Source organism: Macrobrachium nipponense, chromosome 2, assembly GCF_015104395.2.
Source record: "Macrobrachium nipponense isolate FS-2020 chromosome 2, ASM1510439v2, whole genome shotgun sequence".
Lineage (NCBI taxonomy): Eukaryota > Metazoa > Arthropoda > Malacostraca > Decapoda > Palaemonidae > Macrobrachium > Macrobrachium nipponense.
The window spans coordinates 31,815,994-31,837,158 of record NC_087201.1 but is presented as its reverse complement, the minus strand read 5'-3'; the positions used below and the strand labels follow the sequence as shown (position 1 = coordinate 31,837,158).

At 39.9% G+C, this 21,165-nt stretch overlaps 1 protein-coding gene across 1 annotated transcript; it reads right to left on the bottom strand.

The window, feature by feature from the left end:
• Positions 1 to 2,935: 2,935 nt before the first annotated feature.
• LOC135221150 (uncharacterized) lies at positions 2,936 to 3,610 on the bottom strand. Its single transcript, XM_064258974.1, has one exon. The coding sequence runs from the start codon at positions 3,608 to 3,610 to the stop codon at positions 2,936 to 2,938; it is 675 nt and encodes a 224-aa protein (XP_064115044.1).
• Between the last annotated feature and the right edge of the window lie 17,555 nt (positions 3,611 to 21,165).

The window sequence follows — 21,165 nt, the reverse complement described above, 5'->3', positions numbered from 1 at the left end:
GAGTGTGATTATGCATGTGCCGTATGTAGGTGCACTTGTAACAGCTTCATTGCCATCTTCGCTTCTCGATTTTTCCCGTATTTTTTTTATTTACCGCTAAAAGCCGTGAATACAGATGAAAAACAAATTGAGAAACCCTTCATTTTGTTTGTAATATGTAAACAACAGGTATGACAAACACACAATGCAACTCTTGTCAGAAAAACCGTATTTTGACAGTTGGTATTAAGTAGTCCCTAACCTCAATTTCTCCCTGAACGGATAAAATTACTTCGCCAAAGTGACACTTTGTTTTCTCAACGACAGTTGTTAGTGGTCTGGCTGTCTTCCATATGGTATTTTTCATGAGGGAGATCATTTCGCCTTCAAGTATGTTTACTTTATAGTAAATTCTACTCGCCATCATAACACCAGTATCCACAGTCTACGATGATGTATCATTCCATTATGAGCAGGCTTTGTCCATGTAGAGGCTTTTTCCATATCAAGGCTTACACTCCATCAACGTTTTGAGTAATAACATTAATAAAATACAAAGACAGTAAATATTACCCCTGTATGGTTTACCAGTCCTCTGATTTCCAAAGCCAACTCAAGAGTATGATGATGATACTCGTCTCCAAAATCCGATGAGGCAGGAACACTGAATATCACATTTCACGGCTGGGAGTACGAAGTTAGGTGGAGCAGCAAACAAAAATTGATTACTGTCTCATCATTATCTCATTCTGTGCCGATCCCGATTCCATAACATAGTTTCGCTTACTCGGGGAGTAAGCCTACAAACTACACTCTTGTTGTTGTTCTTCTTGTTGGGGGTGTAGGAAAGGTCTGCGGAAGAGCCTAAAAATGTCTGAAAAGGGCGTTTCGCGATGAGTTAAAGATACAGGAATTTTAGGATCGCATATTTATGATTTATTTATTAGAATGAAAATGTAAATAAAGAATAATGTACATGTTAAACAGTAGAGAACAATTATTTATAATAAAATTTTGCGTATTTTATTTTGCTTTTCGTTGGTGAAACAACGCTCTATTTGACCGTAGATTTTAGCAAGTTTTAATTTATGTTAAAAGTTAGGAATAAGATGTTTACAACTTATGCGTGAAGGGAAAATCTTGTGCGCGTCCTGAGTAAGCTGGAGATCGGATCACGCCTTGTTCCATCAAGCCAAGAGCATCATCAGTATCAGCGAATGATTATGATTTTGAAGTGGTTATATGGCAACAGTCCTTTCCGAGTCACCCTACTCTGCATACTATGTGCAATCATGACGATCTTGCCAAGGAAATTGACTTAACTAGGAACACCTAGAAATTATAATCATTCACTAAAGGGAGATGACAGGGGGTTTGAAAGACCATCAACAGACATTGACACAAAATCAATAATTACCAGTATATTCTGAAGCAACTTGTATTTTTAAGTGATTAGTACTGTTACTCGTCAGGTCTCTCTCTCTCTCTCTCTCTCTCTCTCTCTCTCTCTCTCTCCATCAAGAGATAGAGGGGCCTTAATGGTTGAAATATCTGGTTTTGTCTGGAATTTCTTTGATCATATAATTTTATTTCATAAAAAAAGGGGAGGGATTTATTTCCCATCGGTTAGTTTGAATTCTGATTAATTTGGAAAGTCTCAGTGTCATGAAGAGAGATAATAAGGCTCATGAAATTTGTCAATTTTGGCTGAAAATGTATTAGTCTCCGATGAAATACGTTTTAGATGAGATCCAAAATGTTATTTTACGACATTCTCTAACTTAAAGTCTCTTTTCCGCCCTTTTTCTGTCCGCCATCAGATCTTAAAAACTACTAAAGCCAGATGGCTGCTCATTGGTATGTAGCTCATCCACCCTACTATCTTCAAACATACCAAATTGCAGCCCTGTCGCCTCTGTAGTTTTTATTTTATTTAAGGTTAAACATAGCCATAACCGTGTGTCTGGTAGCACTATAGGTGCCGACAACATAGGCCAGTTTCATGGACCGCGGCTGTGTTTCAGGAGCCGTGGCTAAGAGTTTCTTATGCTGTACAGAAAACTCGGTTGCGCCGAAGAAACTAGAAACATAGGCGCATTTTAACTTTTTTTTATGAATTAAACGTGTCTTCTTTGAATGTCCTGATAGTAAGGGGGCATAGTCAAGTTATCGTTCCTTTTGTGATAAAAGCATGAAATTTGGCACATATGTAGAGTTGAATATTGTGAAAATTTTCAGATATTGGGGCAATTGAGATTATGCCTGTGTCAGCCGTGGCAGCAATTTTCCAAAGTGACCGCTAGCGAGATTCAGGGGAAGAGGGTAGCAAATGTTCAACGGAAATGCATCAGGGTATTTCATATGTATTAGGCAAATCATAGACTAGTAGATTTTTTTCTGGAAAATTTACTTTTATAAAGCACAGATGATAATAATGGAAGCTTTACTTTATCGAAATAGACGTTTTTGAAGCCGAAGCCATACGATCAAATGAAGATATGAAATTATCTTACATCTGACTGACGTAAGGTCCCCTCAGGTCATAGAAAACAGCATGTGACATGTAGTCAGATGCAACAAAACCTTACAAAAAAAAAAAAAAAAAAAAAAAAGCTGGTAATGTAAAAGTGGTTTGCTCATGAGTCAGTCTTGCACATATTCTCCTTCACAGAAGCAGAGGGCAGTGTAGTGCAAATAATCTGCTGCCTTGCACTTGCATTGATTCCTGCAGCCCTTCTTACAGCCGCATGACACAAGCCCCTCACATGTTTCTGCAGTTTCAAGTGGCAGGCCCGGGCCACCTGTGCTGGAATGGTTGGGAGGTGGCAGGCCCGGCCCACCTGTGCTGGGATGGTTGGGAGGTGGCAGGCCCGGGCCACCTGGGCTGGGATGGTGGGAAGGCGGCGGCCCTGGAGCTGCCTGGGCTGGGACGGTGGGGAGGCGGTGGCCTGGGGCTTCACAGCATGGGCCTGGGGCCGCTTTGTCTGGGATGGTGGAGAGGCGGCAGGCTGGGGCCACCTGGGCTGGGACGGTGGGGAGGCGGTGGGCCGTGACTGCCTGGGCTGGGATGGTGAGGAGGCGGCGGTCCGGGGCCGAGCTGGGCTGGGACGGTGGGGAGGTGGTGGGCCAGAGTCGCCTGGGCAGAGTTTGTGTGGAGGAGGCGGGCTCGGGCCGCTCTAGGCTGGGACGGTGGGGAGGCGGCGGGACAGGGCCATGCTGGGCTGGGACGGTGGGGAGGCGGTGGGCCGATTCTGCCTTGGCTGGGATGGTGTGGAAGTTGGCCAGCCGGGGGCACCAGAGCTGCCACCAGAGCTGGGACAGTGGGCAGGTGGCGGGCTGGGCATGCCTGGGCTGGGACGGTGGGGGGGCAGCAAGCTGGGGCCACCTGGCCTAGGTCAGTGGGGAGATGGTGGGCTGTGGCCACCTGGGCTGGGACGGTGGGGAGGCAATGAGCCGTGGCTGCCTGGGCTGGTATGGTGGGGAGGCGGCAGGCTGGTGTCACCTGGGCAGGGACGGTGTGGAGGCGGTGTTCTGAGGCTGCTTTGGCTAGGATGGTGGGGAGATGGCGGGGCAGGGCCACCTGGGCTGGGATGGTGGGGAGGCAGCGGGCCAATGACGCCTGGGAGGACATCCCCAGATACTTAGCCTCTTTTCCTCATGAGCTCTCTCTCCTCTTTATATCTTTCTCTCTCTGTCTGGCCCTCTTCCATTTTCTCTTTCTCTCTGTGAAAAGAGATATGAATAGGATAAGAGGCACAGAGAAGGAAAGTACCATCTCTCCTTTTAAATCTCTCTCTCTCTCTCCTTTCATCTCTCCTTTTTCTCTCTCCCCTCGTCTCTCTCTCTCTCTCTCTCTCTCTCTCTCTCTCTCTCTCTTTGAAGAGAAATTGGAAGAGGAGAAGAGGCACAGGGCTGGAAGGGAGGTCCCACTCCTCCCTTTCAGTCTCTCTCTCTCTCTCTCTCTCTCTCTCTCTCTCTCTCTCTTTCTTCCTTCCTCTGTCTCTATTTCTCCCTCTTTCTTTTTCTTTCTATGAAGAGAGATAGGAGGAGGAAAGGAGGTACAGGGAGGTCCCACCATAGATATAGGGGGGAGAGATTGGGCAGTCACTTAACTGTGGCATGCAAGTAATGCACCATTCCCAGTATGGCAGCGCCTGCAACTGCACAGACCAACAGAGCCACCTCTGGCACCCAGTGCTGGGCCATCAACTGTGTTCCATACAGAAACGGGATCACAAAAGAACCGGGGGATCATATTACGCAAGATTGTGACATTTTTTCATTCACGAAAAATCTCTACAACATGTCTTGGATCACACTCAACTTCCAATCAACTATACGCCTGTTTTTTGAGCTAATAAAATGAATGTTGTAATAAGCTTTCTATCAAAGCCAATTTGACATTAAATTCATACAGCCAAATAAATTATCATGTAGGGTTACTCTCAGCCCATATAACCATGGTTGAGTTTGACAATTTTCCATACTACTTGTACTACAATGTAGTACATGACAACTTCAGAAAGGCAATTCCAGCTAGTTCACACTCATGGTCTGTGGCTTGCTCTGCATGTCCCTTGATCTTCCCAGCATGATTGTACAAGGATGTGAAGCATTTGGTATGGTATGTGGCTTCCAGTGCAACCATGTCAGCCATATTTTGCCTGACTAATAGATCATTGCCTCCAACCTGTGCTGCACTTTTCCTGACATTGTTATTCATCTGTAAAATTGATGTTTCATGAAGGCTGTCAGTGTCCAGCTCTCCACAGAAGAAGCAAGTCTCTTTTGAAGACTCTTTTGTTGGAGAATATGATCTCGTACTTATTTTGGATACAATGTCTCTGGTAAGAGAGGAAAGCTTGGCTCTCTTATCTGCCCTCGAAGTATCATAGTCTTGTGTTGGAGCATACACCTTTGGTGCCACTTGGCCCCATGAGCAACCATAGCAGCTTGAAGCCTTGTCTTTCATTAATTCTGCCCAATGGTACATGGATGGACAGCTTTCCAAGTTCACTGAACCTCAACAGATTCTGTACCAGTGTTGTGTAGCCCTTTCCGACATCACGTTGTCTTGACTTTGGTGGACAAGTTAGAGATTCTCTTGTCTCTTTCTGGCATAAAACACACAGGTCCCAGTTGATATCACAGGGCTTCTTTGGTGTGCTTGCCTCACAGGGACCAAATAGTTGAAATGGCTTTGACATGACTACTGGTCAAGTGTCGCTCGGCATGAAGTAATTTCACTGCTGTCTAGGTGCACCACCATCACTATAGTTTCGTTCACCATTTGCACCAGTTGGATGACCAACACCTTCCCCAAAGACAAGCATATACACCACTATTAACAAAGGAATTATGCAGCATTTTCAATTATATAGTATAATAATAATAATAATAATAATAATAATAATAATATAATAATAATAATAATAATAATAATAATAATAATAATAATAATAAAGTAGCAGGCTGCAACCCGGAGCCCCATATTATAAAGTAACCAGACTCGGAAAAGCCTGTGAAGGAAAAAAAGTAAAGATAAGAATATAATGATAATAACATTATGAATACAGTTTTTGAGCTATTTTACCCGTTACACTGCACAAAATATAATCGCTATTTCTGCCTAGTCTCTCAAAACCAGTGGCATATGGCGGCAACTTTGCAAAAATGGTTGCCGTGGCTGACACAGCCATAATTTCACGTGCCCCAGTATCTGAAAATGATCAAGACATATTAGTCTGTATGTTTGCCAATGTTCACGCTTTTATCACTAAATGAACAATTCTCCTGAAAGTTTGAGCTTTGCCCCGCTGAGTATGACTTGCCTTTTTCATTTTCGGTTCTGTCCTTATAGAATTATAGTTTTGTTGATATCTATTGATTAAATTCTAACTTTTGTTGATTTCTCTTTGGCGCTTAATCTTTGAAAGACAGCAATGCAATCATCACTTGATCAATCGTAGATATTCTTTAAGTTAATTTTTACCAGAAAAGCTAATGTCTGGAATGCCAGATACATTCATACGTTAGCAATTACGCAAAAGTTTAGAACTTATGGTCTGGGTGGGGTGGCGAGCTAAGCAAGCCCTGTCAGCTGGGGTAGGGGGGAGGGGGTGGGGGGACGCTGGAAGCCCCCTCGAGAAATTTTTGGAAATTTATGTGCGATCTGGACCGATTTGAAGCCATATAAGAATCACCTTGGGGTGAATTTTATTATTTTATTATTATTATTATTATTATTATTATTATTATTATTATTATTATTATTATTTATAAGGCTAGGGGGTGGGGGTCAAAACAAGCCTGGGGTGCCATCAGTGTCGAAGGGGGGACAAGTGCCCCCCCAACATCCCTAAAGGATGCCCTTGGTTGATTCAGTGTATGTTTCTTTATGAAATGTACAATTAGGTGAAGTAGGTATCACAGCACAGAAGCCACTTCGTCCGCAGACTCATTAAATCAGTAATACAATTTTGGCTAGATACCTCGATGAGTCTCAAGGCTGAAGTTACACTAGCTATCTGTTTACCAATGCAGATCTTTGTAGCATTATTTATGATTGTTCTGATGGATTCACATGAGCTATGAATTCTAGTTACCTCACGGAAGGCATATTTTTATTTTTGTTACAGTTTGATTAAGAAATGAGTGCCATTTTGAACTGATATGTGTGACTATAGTAGATTCACATCAACCGTTCATCTGATGTCTAGGCCTGTCCTTTACGACGCTCCTGATTGGCAGTTGATATGCCAATCACGGATATAATTATTGATATAATTATTGATATAATGGCTCATTATATCAATAATAGACAACTATAGTAGAATTCACATTAACCGAGCATTTGATGTCTATGCCAGACCCTTACGACGCTCCTGATTGGCAGTTGATATGCCAATCACGGGGCTGGAAACTCTCAGTCTCTCGAGAGTGTTCACATAGGCAGGGTGTATGTTCCACTTCTCCTGAGGGATACGTCTTTCAAAAGTATCCCTCAGGAGAGGTGGAACATACATCCTGCCTATGTGAACTCTCTCGAGAGACTGAGAGTTTCCAGCCCCGTGATTGACTTATCAACACCCAATCAGGAGCGTCGTAAGGGACTGGCCTAGACATCAAATGCTCGGTTAATGTGAATCTACTATAGTTGTCTATTATTGATATAATGAGCCATTATATTAATATTAGGGCAATTATTTCCAAGTAGTATTGACACAAAATGTATACAACAGTTTGTGCTACATCTTTAAAAAAAAAAAGACTTCTGCGAAGAATTATTCTATCCCGTTAATAAAAAGTACAAATTGTTTATTTGACTTCAGATTATCTCTTATTTTGTGAAAAAAAAAATTTCTATATACATAATTTTTTTTTCATTTCTGGAAGAATTCGCTTTTGCAATGCAGAATTCGCTTTCATTTCACGTCTCTCCTGTACTAGGAAATGCATGCAGCTCCCCTTTTCCTACGTTATTTCATGTGCCATACTCTTCAGCTGTATGCTTATTCTGTCTTCTATTAACTTCCATGGCAAGGACACTGAGGACCTTTTAACGGCTGGTGTATTCTACAGAGGTTTCCAGATATTCGTTGGGACTCAATATTAATGATTAAAAAAAAAGAGATGTTTATTGTCTACTTTTATTGGAAAAGTTGTTAAAAGTGCATGTTTGTCTGTCTAATCGATAGTGCTCTGTATTATAGGTATTTCAAGCTAGTCATTTCACATTGACGCCAGTTGAAAAACACAACTAGTAATTTTACAGTGACGCCAGTTAAAGAAATGTGCATTTTACAGTGAAGCCATTATTTAAAAAAAACTAGTAATTTTACAGTGACGCTGATTTGAGGGAAAAAACGTTTAGTCTTTTTACAGTAACTCTATTTTAATAAAACTTGCAATTTTACAGTGACGCCAGTTAAAAAAACTTGTCATTTTACAAATAATATAAGAGCAATTTTCACTCACCACTAATTTAAATTTTGAGTCGAATAATAACCTCCGTGTATTAATATACAAGAAGGATTTTATTTATTTATTTATTTATTAATGTATTTATTTATTTATTTGTTTGTAATTTGAGAAACAGTAACTCATTTTTCCTGGAGATAACAGGAAGACATTTTCAGTCCATAAATGCTGTATCCAGCCTCTTACCTCAGGGTGACAACTAATGTTGTTTGTGTGAGCGTCAGTTTATTTGTGTGTAGCAGTAAAAGAGAGAGAGAGAGAGAGAGAGAGAGAGAGAGAGAGAGAGAGAGAGAGATTGTTTCACCTTTTCTCGAAATCTATTTTCTTTAGTGTACGCAAGTGCGAAAAAAAATGGTTTACATTGATATTCTGATCATTTCCATCTTGTCTCAGTGAGGTTTCATAAAGTGAATAACACTCACCACGCGTGATTAAGCAGCAAGATGTATTAATTACTAGTTATGCTCCCCTGTAATGCATTAGCTTGTGACGAGTAATAACTACTCTATGAAGATCGTGCATACTTTACTTGAAACAATTATAGGGTTTCGAATAGTTCAGTGTGTGCAATCCATGAAATTATTTTGTGTTTTGCCGATGGCTTATAGAGGAATCTGAGTTCCTGTTTTATGATCTTGTTGAAAATTGTGGATTTTGGAAGCCATATTCACTTTTCTTTTCACTGGGAGATAGAGCGGTCACTCATAGCGTAAGGAATAAGCGCGAGAGTACTACGCATTATAGTAAGACCCTTCTCAGCGTCTGTTGACGTCCGGCCGACTGACCCGTTGAAAAAAAAGGGAAGGAAGACAGAGAAGAAGAAGAAGAGAGGAGAAGAAGAGTTCGTCTCTCTCGACATGGCAAGTGACATTCCGATAACTGGAGCCAGGTCGCGTAAGTGATGGCTGTCACCCACCTGCCAATTGACGATAACGAACCTTAACTCGATTCCTCCCAGGCCTGCCCGATTAGCGCGACAGAAATCAGATTAAAAATTCGTTACGGACGAGAAATTGGGCATCCCCAAAGGGCCCGCGACGAGTTGCCCATGTCACCAACATTTTCCCGCCCTTTCCATCGGCCGGGATTGGTTACCCTCCCGAGACGCGACGCTAATTGGCCAACGAAGATTCATGAGGGAGACCAAGACGCTCTCCCATTGGCTGATGAATGTGACGTGGCAGTCTGGCGGGTGACGACGTCGCCGGGAGACTCTGAGCGCCGAGTGGCTTCTGACTGCATAATTTAGTCGCGTCTTTCCCCGGTGGGTTTCCTAAGACAATTTGATTAAAACGTGCGTCGGTGAGCATCCTCTTGGAAGAGGAGGAGCAGGAGGAGCAGGAGGTGGGGAGGGGTAGTAGTAGTAGTAGGCAGCGGGGGTTGTTAAGGAAGGGTCCGGAAGTCCTCGTTCCACGTTCAAGACGTGCTCAAGATTTGCTCGAGGCAATAGCAAGTCGACTGCATTAATGATAATTCCGTGTAGTAGGAGGGAGTACATTAATTGAGTTCCCATCTATGGAGCTGCTCGATTCTCTTGCTAATTGAACCGATTGGTCAACACTTTTCAGATCTAAGACAGCAGTGGTTTTGGCTGAGGGTTTTGAAGCATTTGATGTTAAGGCAGTCTATTATTGGTTTATAAGTTTGGTTGTTACAACTGCAATCTGTCAACACCTAGAACTCTCTCTCTCTCTCTCTCTCTCTCTCTCTCTGTATGTCTTTAGTACTTGATTCGGCCTATGCCAAACGAGATAATGCAACATTCTTCAGTGGCTTGGTGTGATCAAAATAGCCAGCATTTAATTACGTTGCTTCAAATGTATGAATGAATCCTATATTTGAAGGAACTGTCAATGCCTGGCAGTAGATGTTCAGATTAAATATCTACTCCCTATGGTAATTTATGTTAAGGCGACGTTCTTTTTCATAGTTGTTACGTATAAGTTTTGATTGCCCACGTTTAGTGTCTATCAGATTTATGTTTCTCACTTTTTTGGTCGTCTTTAAGCTTAGTACAATAACCTTCTCTTCTTTCTGGGTCATGGCATAGTGCCATGAGTCCCGTGGGACAAAGCATAGTGATTATTTCTATTAGTGTATATCATTAAGTTGTAAGCATGATATAGAATGCAAGCTGTTGTGTCGTAAACATGGAACAGCCTGCAAGCTGTTCCAGGCTGCGAGTTTTAGCAGCCTGGAAAGCTGGTAGCCTATTTCGTATTATGCTTAGGGGCAAGTTCAAAACTGGAACAGAGGATAAGATGCGATATTCCAGGTCAAAGAATATGAAGATGCTGTAGATTGAATTCTTAACTGGTCAATGACTTGCTGAAGAAGCCTTGGTTTCCATACTCTGTCTCAAGTGTAGTCACATGGAATGGCTCAGTGAGAGGTATTATAACTTTTTAAGTCATTACATCTCATGGTTGATACTTTCAGGATGTAAAGTCTTTTTCATTCACAGCTTGAGTGGTCAACACCATGAACCATTCGATTTCAGTGTTGCCTCTCACAGAAAAATTTATTGGCGTTTTACACTTTATTTTACACTCGAGCATAAACTAGGTACAGAATAAAAATAAAATATGCAAAAACCTGTTCAAACAAGAGTAAGGATGTAGCAGTGATTACATGTCTAAGTCACCCAACAATTACATATCTTTCTTATTTCTTACTTTTTTCTAACACTTCAATAATCTCTCGGTTATTCTGGATCTGGAGAAGTTTTGCAGTTCTAACTATCTAAAAAGCATTTGCTAGATGTATAGCTCCGCTATACGAACTTTCGACTTATTGCCTGATTCTATACAAGATTAATTCCCAACTTTGGATGTAACTTTTGCTTCATCCAACTTTCAGCTTCTGTTTGTATTTCTTAGATTTTTTTCGCTGTCATCTACCATTTATCCTGCTTTATCAGTGGTCAACTCTACTATTTACCCTGCTTTGTCAACATACAACTCTACCATTTACCCTGCTTTGTCAACATGCAACTCTACCATTTACCCTGCTTTGTCAACATACAACTCTACCATTTACCCTGCTCTCTACCATGTACCCTACTTTATCGACATTCAAATCAACAATTTACCCAGTTTCGTCAACATTCAACTCTACCATTTACCATGCATTATCAACATTCAACTCTACGTCAACATTTCCCCACAAGTACAGTTTATTTTTAATTCCATTTTCCTGCCCGTAACCTGGAAGTCTTAAATTGTGTGGATTACAAAGCCATTACCATAAGGTTTGGTATATTAATGATTTGCTGATGAGCACTGTCTTTATTGCGTCACTAATGGCAAGCAGCACAGTATAATGAGCGTCGTGAAATGGACAGAAATGTAGGATTTTATTTTCCTAAAGAGTAAACCAGCAGTTTTCCATTTCTTTTGTCGTTTTACCAAGATGGATACTGATACTAATTTATGATTGGCCATAAAAAAAAACTCCTTGTTTTACAGAGACTAGATCTCACTGGTTACTTGAAAAAATTTCTCGTTCTTCTTGGCTGACTTGTGAAAAAAATTCTTGTTCTACTTGGCTAACTTGTAAGCCAAGCTAATGTCATTTTTGCATTCTTTTCAAGTTCTGCCCCCCCCCCCTGCAACCTCCTATGCTGATCACATTTAAATCACTGGGATGCTTAAAGTCTTATCTCGCCAAAGTATTTAGTTGCTATGAAGTGCTTATGCCTGCTTCCTCCATAAACTCAAATCCTCAAACTATCTTAGTTTACGGGAAGTTTGATGGCTGGCGAAACTCATACTGGTATTCAACTTCAAACTCAGCTGATTCAAAGTAGTCAGAAAGCTACCTCTTTTATTCATACAATAAAGACTTCCCTAATAGACTGAAATTTCTATAGTAGAGAGAAAAATAGCTCGGGAACATTGGATATAAATGTAAACTATATACAATGTATCCTATACTTAGCAATTTCTTCATAAGAGTTTTCCAAAATACATCAAGATATGTATCCTATACTTCGCAATTTCTTCATAAGAGTTTTCCAAAATACAAAGAAATATTTTCTTATTGAAAAAGATTCACCACATACATGTATTACATGTGATTTTTAAAGTATTTTTCAAAAGTCTTAGATATGAAAAATTTACCATCTTTTGGTCCATTTTACAACGTATGGCATATGCCTGGCCTTGTCCCAACTGCCTTTCAGACGTATGGTTAAATTGAGTTAATTTTGATACTTAAAAAAATGCTAATTTATGCAGAATGAAATTTCATTCTTTACAGAGATTCACTTACTAATTGCTGGTGACTGTTAGAATCTGAAAATGACTCTGCAAGCTCTTCCCAAGAGACGCTTATTGATTGACTTCAGTAGCTGTTGTTCCAAATGACTTACAATCAGTTAGTCATGAAACAGACATAGATCTTAGTTTGAGTTGTTTCAAGATTTGTTAAAAAAAACATTAACTCTGGCACCGTAATTACGTTTTTGTTTTCTATTTTTGAAATATACAGAAAAAATACTGTTATCTGTGCATGGATAGGCAAAGAAACTTCCTCAAGTATATACATGCCATTACTCCATTCATGCGAAATATTTTCCATTTAACCTCATTTTTGGTAAAGTTGTTGAATATTTACCGATTCGTGATCTGGATGTGACTTACTTACGAAGGCAATGTAGCTTAGTGTGTGTGTGATGATCCAAAACTTTTTTTACACACTATTTATAACCATTAGAATTGTTGGAGTGAGGGAAAGGAAAATTGTTCTGTGTAAGGCATTAGTGCCTCTAATACTTATTCAGAAAAAGGCTGGACTCAATCGTGTGATTTTCAAAATCACAGAATAGCATGTGGAAAATGGAGAAGGATAAGATTACGATTTAGTTGTCTCATAAACCCATTGTTAGGTACTGAAATACAAGCAGTCTGCTTTCTCAAGGAGGGATTTTGGTGTGAATGAGTTCCGCAGTTGGAACTGTGGCTTTTCCCTCAGTTAAATGTGCCACTTCCATAAATGGAGTGCCACTGATTTTAAAGCACATTTCATCAGAATATGGGTTTCAACCAAGAGTTCATTTTAGGTATAATTTAAGCAAAGCAAAACTGGCAAAATGAAAGAGACATGAAATGACCTTAGAAAATTATGAAACGTATTTATTAATAAAAAAAAATAATTCAAAGGCATATGCACGGCACAAAGTGTATTTGCCATAAAGCACGTAGGTTTGTTTTTAGTCATAGGTATGTGGACGTTTTGCACCTAGTAGACGTTTTTGGGCAACCCTGAGTGAGTTAAGTGTCAGCACGTTTCATATACGTCACAATCACTTCAGAACTAGAGGTGGTAAACTCTTGCTAAACTTGTTTTAGTTCCTGGATCCAAGAGAAATGTGCATGTATCCAATTATACAGCTTAAACTAGAATATATGCAATATAGCACCCTGCTGCTATGATAATTCCTTAGACTCCGAGCCTCTCAGGAAGGGCTTCAATGGAGTGAGAGATGTGTATTTCTGGTGATAGAAGTTCACTGTCGACTTGGTTCGGAAGTCACGTAAAGCCGTTGGTCCCGTTGCTGAATAACCACTGGGTTCCATGCAACATAAAAGCACCATACAAACAAACAAACAAAATCAATGGCACTAAGAGCTAACCATAAAGGTATCTGCTGGCTCTTCTCTGACAACACATACCCATTGAATCTGGTGGTCAGTACTCCCTCTGCCAGCCAAGCAAGGGTTTTGAGAATTCTGCCAAGGGGATGGGCCTAACTCGAACTACCAGTAGCTAGGGGCTTGTTCAGTCATTTATTTTGACAAAAGTTATATTAGATACAGTACAAAGTGCCAGTACCATTACAATGAATAAATACTTGTAATGGTACTGGGACTTTATGGGCACACTGTACTATCAGCTCCTGGAAAAACTTACTTGGTTTTCCAAGTGATGATATTATAATAAACACACTGGATTATCAAAGAGTGCAAATTTATCTATAAAGAAACGTACTGAGTTTGTTCTGCTTATTTTTCACATGGTAATGCCTTCCCATATAGTGATATTAGATAATTATGATATCTCTTCATGGTTAGGTTATGCAGTTGTTTTAAACTGATATTATATGATTTGCTTAGAAGCATTTAGGCTTCCAGTAAGTGAACTACTAATTCTCCTAGGTTTTGGACATAACCACAATCACTTCCTCTTTTCCTGATAAACAGCCTTAATGACTCCTAAACAGAGATTTATAAATTTCCAAACTTCCAGACGAAGATCTAAAAGGCGTTGAATGATTTGGTTGTCAGAATAGCTTGCATTCCTTTATACCTTAGGGTAAAGTTCATATCCAGTTGGCATTCCCACAGTCAGCGCACTCTGTAGTATGTAAATTGTTGAAAATTACTCATTACTGCGTCTGGAACTGTCATTCTTCGGAAATAAGACTTGGTTGACAAGTCTTTGCCATGACCTTTGCCTGCTGTAACATTTTCCCTAGGTGAAATAGCAGCTATGAAGATGGTAGCAGATGAACTGCAAATGCTATATATTCATTTGAGCACTAAAGGGCATCCTTTGAAAAACTCCTCTTTCAAGAAATTTTCGTAGCTTTAGACAGAACACAGAAAAGGTGAAGCTTAGTTTATTAGAAACAGTTTTAAAACGACGCACCATTTGACTTTTTATTACAACTACCATCAGGGCCTGTTCTTTCCCACCGTTATCCTTACATCTAGGGGTTGGTTGCCTGATGCGCCTTCTCTTCCACTGCCTTCTATCAAAGGCATCATCCTCCACCAAACCTCTTCTCTCCATATCTTCCTTCACTTTATCTCGCCATCTAATTCTCTTGTCTCCCTCTCGATCTTCTTCCTCTAACAGGTTCCTTCCAAGCCCTCTTCACTCCCTCCTCGTCATCCATCCTCAACACATGCCCATACCATCTCGATCGTGACTCTCTTATCACCCCTGTAATCTTTACTAAGCCTGCCCTGTTTCTTATTTCATCATCTTTCAATCTCTCAAGCAGCAATATTGCCATAATCCATCTCAGCATTCTCGTTTCTGTTCTCTCAAGCTTTACTTCGTCTTTTCTTCTTAGGGCCCATGTTTCCGATCCATATATTAATACTGGTTTTATCACTGTGATGTAGATCTTGAATTTTAGCTTGATTGGCATTTTCTTATCACATACTACTCCAGCTACCTCACTCCTCTTCCCCAACGCAACTTTTATCCTACTGTCAACTTCAGACTCTCGTCCTCCCTCTTGGCTTAAAGTAGATCCCAAGGGCCTGTGGTTGTTCCTCAACTCTCTGTTGTTTGAGGAGAAACTGCAGCAGATTTCGATGTCAGAGACTTAGTAGAATGCTAGATGAATGTTGATGACTTATCTTGTACGCATTGGTTAGAGAAGCTACCTCTTAAGTGAGTCGAAATTTTAGGTTTGTGTATATTAGAATTTTATCATATTACAAAAATTCAATGCATGTGAACTACTTATTCATCTCTTCATAAAATAGCTGAATTGAGAAGCTTTGGAATTCCTTAGTGACAAAAATAATCATTTAATGCTCCGTTTCAATCTTTTGTTTTTCAGTCCAATCTGTTTTTCTTCTTGTAAGGAAAGTTAATCATATCTTGGATTAACCAGACCACTGAGCTGATTAACAGCTCTCCTAGGGCTGGCTGGAAGGATTAGGTTTCTTTACGTGGCTAAGAACCAATTGGTTACTTAGCAACGGGACCTAAAGCTTATTGTGGGATCCGTACCACGTTATATCGAGAAATGAATTTGTAATCACCAGAAATAGATTCCTCTGTTTCTGCATTGGGGCCAGTGGTGAGCGAACTCGGGATACCAGATTGATAGGTGAGTCCGTAACCCACTAGTCTTGTAAAGGGACGTATATATTAAGTAGCCTTAAATTTGGATTACTTATAGAAGAATCGACTTACTTTCTTTCTTAGTTCATCGTGTCTACATTTAGGTTAGTGCCTGCAAAGCTCCTGGGCTTATTTCAACGTAAGGGTTAAATAAGACTCTCTGTTGCAATAGTGTGTAGTTCTTAATAGTTACTTTATCAAATCGTAAAATTGCCTGTCCTTGTTCGGAGTATTTTTCTTCTAAAACCTACAAATTCCAGATCACAAAAGACAAAATAAAACAAGTAAAATATGCGCCGAAGTTTCTTCCGCGCTTTCGAGTTTTCTGTACAGCGTATAATGCTCTGTGAGCCGCTGCCCATGAAACTTTCAGCCAAGGCCTGGTAACCTTAAATAAAATGAAAAAAATACCGAAGCTCGAGGGCTGCAATTTGCTATGTTTGATGATTGGAGGGTGGATGATCAACATAACAGTTTGCAGCCCACTAGCCTCAGTAGTTTTCAAGATCTGAGGGAGGACAGAAAAAGTGTCGACGGACAGACAAAGCCATGTCAATAGTTTTCTCTTACAGGAAACTCGAAATTTTTTTTATGGATACGAATTGCAAAGCAGGACAGACTGGTGGAACAATTCTGAACGTCCAACTTCATGGTGATTGCGCAAGTCCTGATGTTTCTTGTCTAACTATTCCAAGACAGCCAGATAGACTCATAGAACCCTCTTGCTGGTAATTATAATACCGTTATGAAAACTTGCGATGTAATAATTCAAGCAAGTTTACTCGTTGTCAGATAGGTGTTTTTGCCTCACTGGATGATAACCAATGCCTTAGGGAATAAATAGCTTCCACATAGAACCATTCGGACGCATTAGGAGCCAAAGCTCTCCATGATTTTCAGATGATATAGACAACTTTGATAAAGGATCTTGAGTAAAGAAAGGGGGAAAAAATAAGACAAGCGAAAGTGTTGGTTCTTCTATCCTAGACCTTGGGTCACGTTTTGAAACCTACCTTACATCTTCCATAGGATCACTTTGGAAAACTGAAACGTTTTTGCATACCCGGGGAGTAAGTCTACTGACTACTTTGTTGCTGTTGTTTTTGTTGTCTTTGTTAGGGGATGGGAAAGGTCTATGGATGAGCCTAAAAAGGTCTGAAAAAGGTGTTCCGCTTTGAGTTAAAGATACAGGAATTTTAAGAAAGGATATTTACGATTTATTTATTAGAATGAAAATGTAAAAGAATATAATGTGCATGTTGAACATAAGGATGCTTGTAGACTGGCTTGTTATAGTAAGCTGTCTCTTATATATATGATTTTATTCTGAGTTTTTAGTCTAAAAGTCTAACTGTTGTGATCTTTCGCTAATAATCATAACTTCTTTAAGTGGTTTTAATCTCAACCTTAGTCCATAGCCAGATATACGGCAATGAGCAGTAAACAAATGTTCTTTATCAGAGTTGAATGGAGTCATCTTCAACGGGAAATGTAATTGATCACTGCAACACCTGTAACTCTTTTTCTTGCCAAATAAGTCTCTTTTTCTTTATGGCAATCGAGGCTGGTGAAATGTCATTAACTATACTCTGTTTTTTTCCATCTGTCCATCCGGCTGTGGTGTTTGCGCGTGGTAACACTGCGTCCCGGGCTTTAAATGGTATCTTATTTCGAATATTAACGGTGTAATTCGCATACAGTAAGTTATTAAAACACTTTTCAGTTGCAAATGTACACCCAGATATCCTTTTATTTACCTAAAACTTACACATAGCATAACTATTTAAAGCCCGGGACGCAGTGTTACCATGCGAAAACACCACAGGCGGATGGACAGATGGAAAAAAACCGAGTATAGGCGCATTCTACAAATTCATTTGCGTCTTAATTCATTTTGACCTTCGGGGGTTATTTCAGTCACGGCTACTTTGTCAAAACCCGTGCATGTGATGTCTAGGCCAGTCCCTTACGATGCTCCTGATTGGCTGTTGATAAGCCAGTCACACGGCTGGATGCTCTCAGTCTCTCTCTCAAGAGTTAACATAGGCAGGGTTATCTTTCACCTTTCCTGAGGGATACGTCTTTCAAAAGTATCCCTCGGATGCACGGGTGATGTGAATCTACTCTAGGAAACCATCGTCATCTCGAGCGTATAATTAAGACGCAAGAAGTAATCGCTAATGTAGAAAAAAAGGAAAAAAAAAAAGGCCGCAGACGAACGAACCGGAAAATCACGTGACCATTGAGTTCATTATGATAACGACTCACTGTAGGTAATTAGCATAAAGATAATGTCTTTATCTATAATTAAGACATAATGATGTCCTCCTCCGCTTCTCTGTCCATTTCTCCTTCACCTGCTCCTCCTCCTCCTCCTCCTCCTCCTCCTCCTCCCTCTTCCCTCTCCCCCTTCCTCCGTAGGCTTTCACTCCTCCTCCTCCTCCAGCCCCCTCTCGTCCCCTTTTATAGGCCACCTGTCATGTGTTATCTCGGCTCGTCATGCACCATAAACTCTTAAAAATTTAACATCCCACAAAGCCCATTATCCCTATACCTTCGTCTCCCTAACTCCCCCACCCCCCTCTCGAAAGCACTACTACTCCCTCCCCCCTTCCTCCCCTATCCTTCCCTCTCCCATCTTCATCCTCAAGAGCGAGACCCCATTAGCTCTTGGGGGAGGGGAGGGCGGTTCCTCTCCAACCCATTCCTCCCCTCTAATCTCGATGGAAATGGCCCCTCGTAGGACGATGTGGCGTATACGCGTTCCCCTTTTTATCTGTCTGTATATATTGGTATCTTAAGGTTAAACTCTCTCTCTCTCTCTCTCTCTCTCTCTCTCTCTCTCTCTCTCTTTATTATGTTATATATATAAAGGAATATATCTTTTTCTAAATAGTAAAATTTACCATATTGAAAACTACATTGTTCGAATTTGCGATAACTTTTTTTTTATGATTAAAGGCCGTATTCTTCGTATTGAGCTTTGGCGATTTTCCCTTTCAGGGAACCTGCTCTAACCAGTAGTATTAAATTTCCATTGCAATAGAAACTGGACTGCTTGCATAATCCATACATCACGTGCGAATATGGCGTGGCTAATCAATCCCAAAGCTACGATATTCAGTTTCGGTTTTGTGTGGGGCACCCATGCCCTGTGGGTATGAAGATACCACGAGAGAGAGCTTCAATATAAAGTCTTTTGCATCGAAGTGGAAGGTTATTTTTTTATTTTTTATTTTTTTTATGGAATTTTGTTCTTGTTGAGCGAGGAATTGGCAGCTCTTATCATCAAAGTTTTCTGGAGTTGTTTTGTGAATTTTAAATTAGCTGGATTTTTTTGTTACACATTTTTTTTTCAATGTAAGATATTGAATGGTTGTAGCTGAAGTACCACTAACATCACCTTGCTTCTGTATAGCAATAACTCTCGTCGTTATCATGCAATACTGAAACATAAACGAAAGTGTACATTTGTAAATGCATAATTACTATTATATATAATATATCGGACTATACTACTTGCCTTTTGTCCCGTAGGAACGGGAATTGTTAGAAAAATCATGGTTATTGTTTATTATTATTTTCATGCCATCTGCCTCATTATTTATCTCTACGTCTCGTTGCGTATAAACCTGATATTTTTCCTTCTTACTGTTATTCGCTCCTCTTCCTTCTCCGCTATCTTCCTTTCTATTCCTCTTTCATCGATGCTGTTTTTCCCTTTGCATTGACCCGGTTGCATCTTCCCGAACTGTAACCGAGTACTTGGGACCTTCCCTGAAAAAAGCAGGACGCCATATCTTGAAAACTGACCATAGGATCTCGTCGGAAATAATGTCGTTACGTTTCCATACTCAAATTCTTCATTAGTCGAGACATAGAACTGACCTAACCTAACCTAACCTAGGGGCATGGGGAAAAAAAACGGGGCGGGTGCAATACTCGTATACATCACGGGATTTTGCTGCCCGGCTTCATTTGTAATTTAATTTTGTCTGTTGCCTGGATTACCGTAAGTTCTGCTCAAGAACATTATGCAAACCCCGCGTTATCAAGTATAATATTATTGTTATTACTATTATTATTGTTATTATTATTATTATTATTACTATTATTATTAAAGCTGTTTATTTTTTTATGTATATTTTGCTTTTTTGCCTAAAAATACAATATACAGTAGTTATTAATATAATATATATATATATAAGATATATATATATATTATTATATATATATCTATATATATACTTTTATAACTATAGTTTGTGCATATATGTATGTATATATATATATATATATATATATATATATAGATATATATACATGGGTGTGTGCGTGTGTGTGTGTTTATATTTAAATATAAAGGAATTCATTTACTTCCGTTATCTAAGAGAGAAGTATATTAATCCACAACCGACTATGAGAAAGAGAGACAGACAGAGAGACATTACCAGCGCCAAATATTCATGCTTAACAGCAAGGAGTAAATGAATGTTTTGCTTGGTATCCTTGTTTATTCAGGGCTATGTGAAGCATTCATTCGTTGAGAGTGAATCCTCTGATAACGGATATTCATATTTTGCTCTCTATCATCCAGGGCATTTTGAGAAAGGTATCTCATATTTCGTTTTTGAAGCTGTATACCAGGCCTAGATGGTCATTTCTCCCTCTCTATTTCTGAACACAGATATTCTCTCTCTCTCTCTCTCTCTCTCTCTCTCTCTCTCTCTCTCTCTCTCTCTCTCTCTTTGTACGGATATTTTCTCTCTTTCTCTGTACACACGGCGTCAATAACTTCGTCGTTGCGACGCCAGTAAGAACTGATAAATCAATCAATCTTTCTATACACAGATATTTCTCTCTCTCTCTCTCTCTCTCTCTCTCTCTCTCTCTCTCTTTCCACAGATCTTGATCTCTTTCTCTCATCACAGATATTTCTCTCTGTACACATCTCTCTCTCTCTTTCTGTACACACATATTCTCTCTCTTTCTCTCTCTCTCTCTGAAAGCAGATTACTAATTGGATTCATGCTGAGAAATGAAGGATCTTTACAAAAAAAAAAACCATTTAATGACAGACATTCATATACGTGAACAATTCGGATCTAAGGGGATTGTTAAACTGCGCGACACAAAATGATTAATTATTATAAGAATGAGAGAGAGAGAGAGAGAGAGAGAGAGAGAGAGAGAGAGAGAGAGAGAAGGGCCACTTGCAGGGTTCGGAGGGGTTTACGTAAATAAAATATGGGACCACCTGTTTGGTTGCTACTATTATGCCAACCCACTCAGCCATGACGGGAGGGAAGTGGGAGGGGACGTTGGGTTGTAATGGACGGA

What these genes read in the sequence shown, in the direction of transcription:
- LOC135221150 (XM_064258974.1), bottom strand. Translation starts at nt 3,610, where the DNA reads ATGTCCTCCCAGGCGTCATTGGCCCGCTGCCTCCCCACCATCCCAGCC.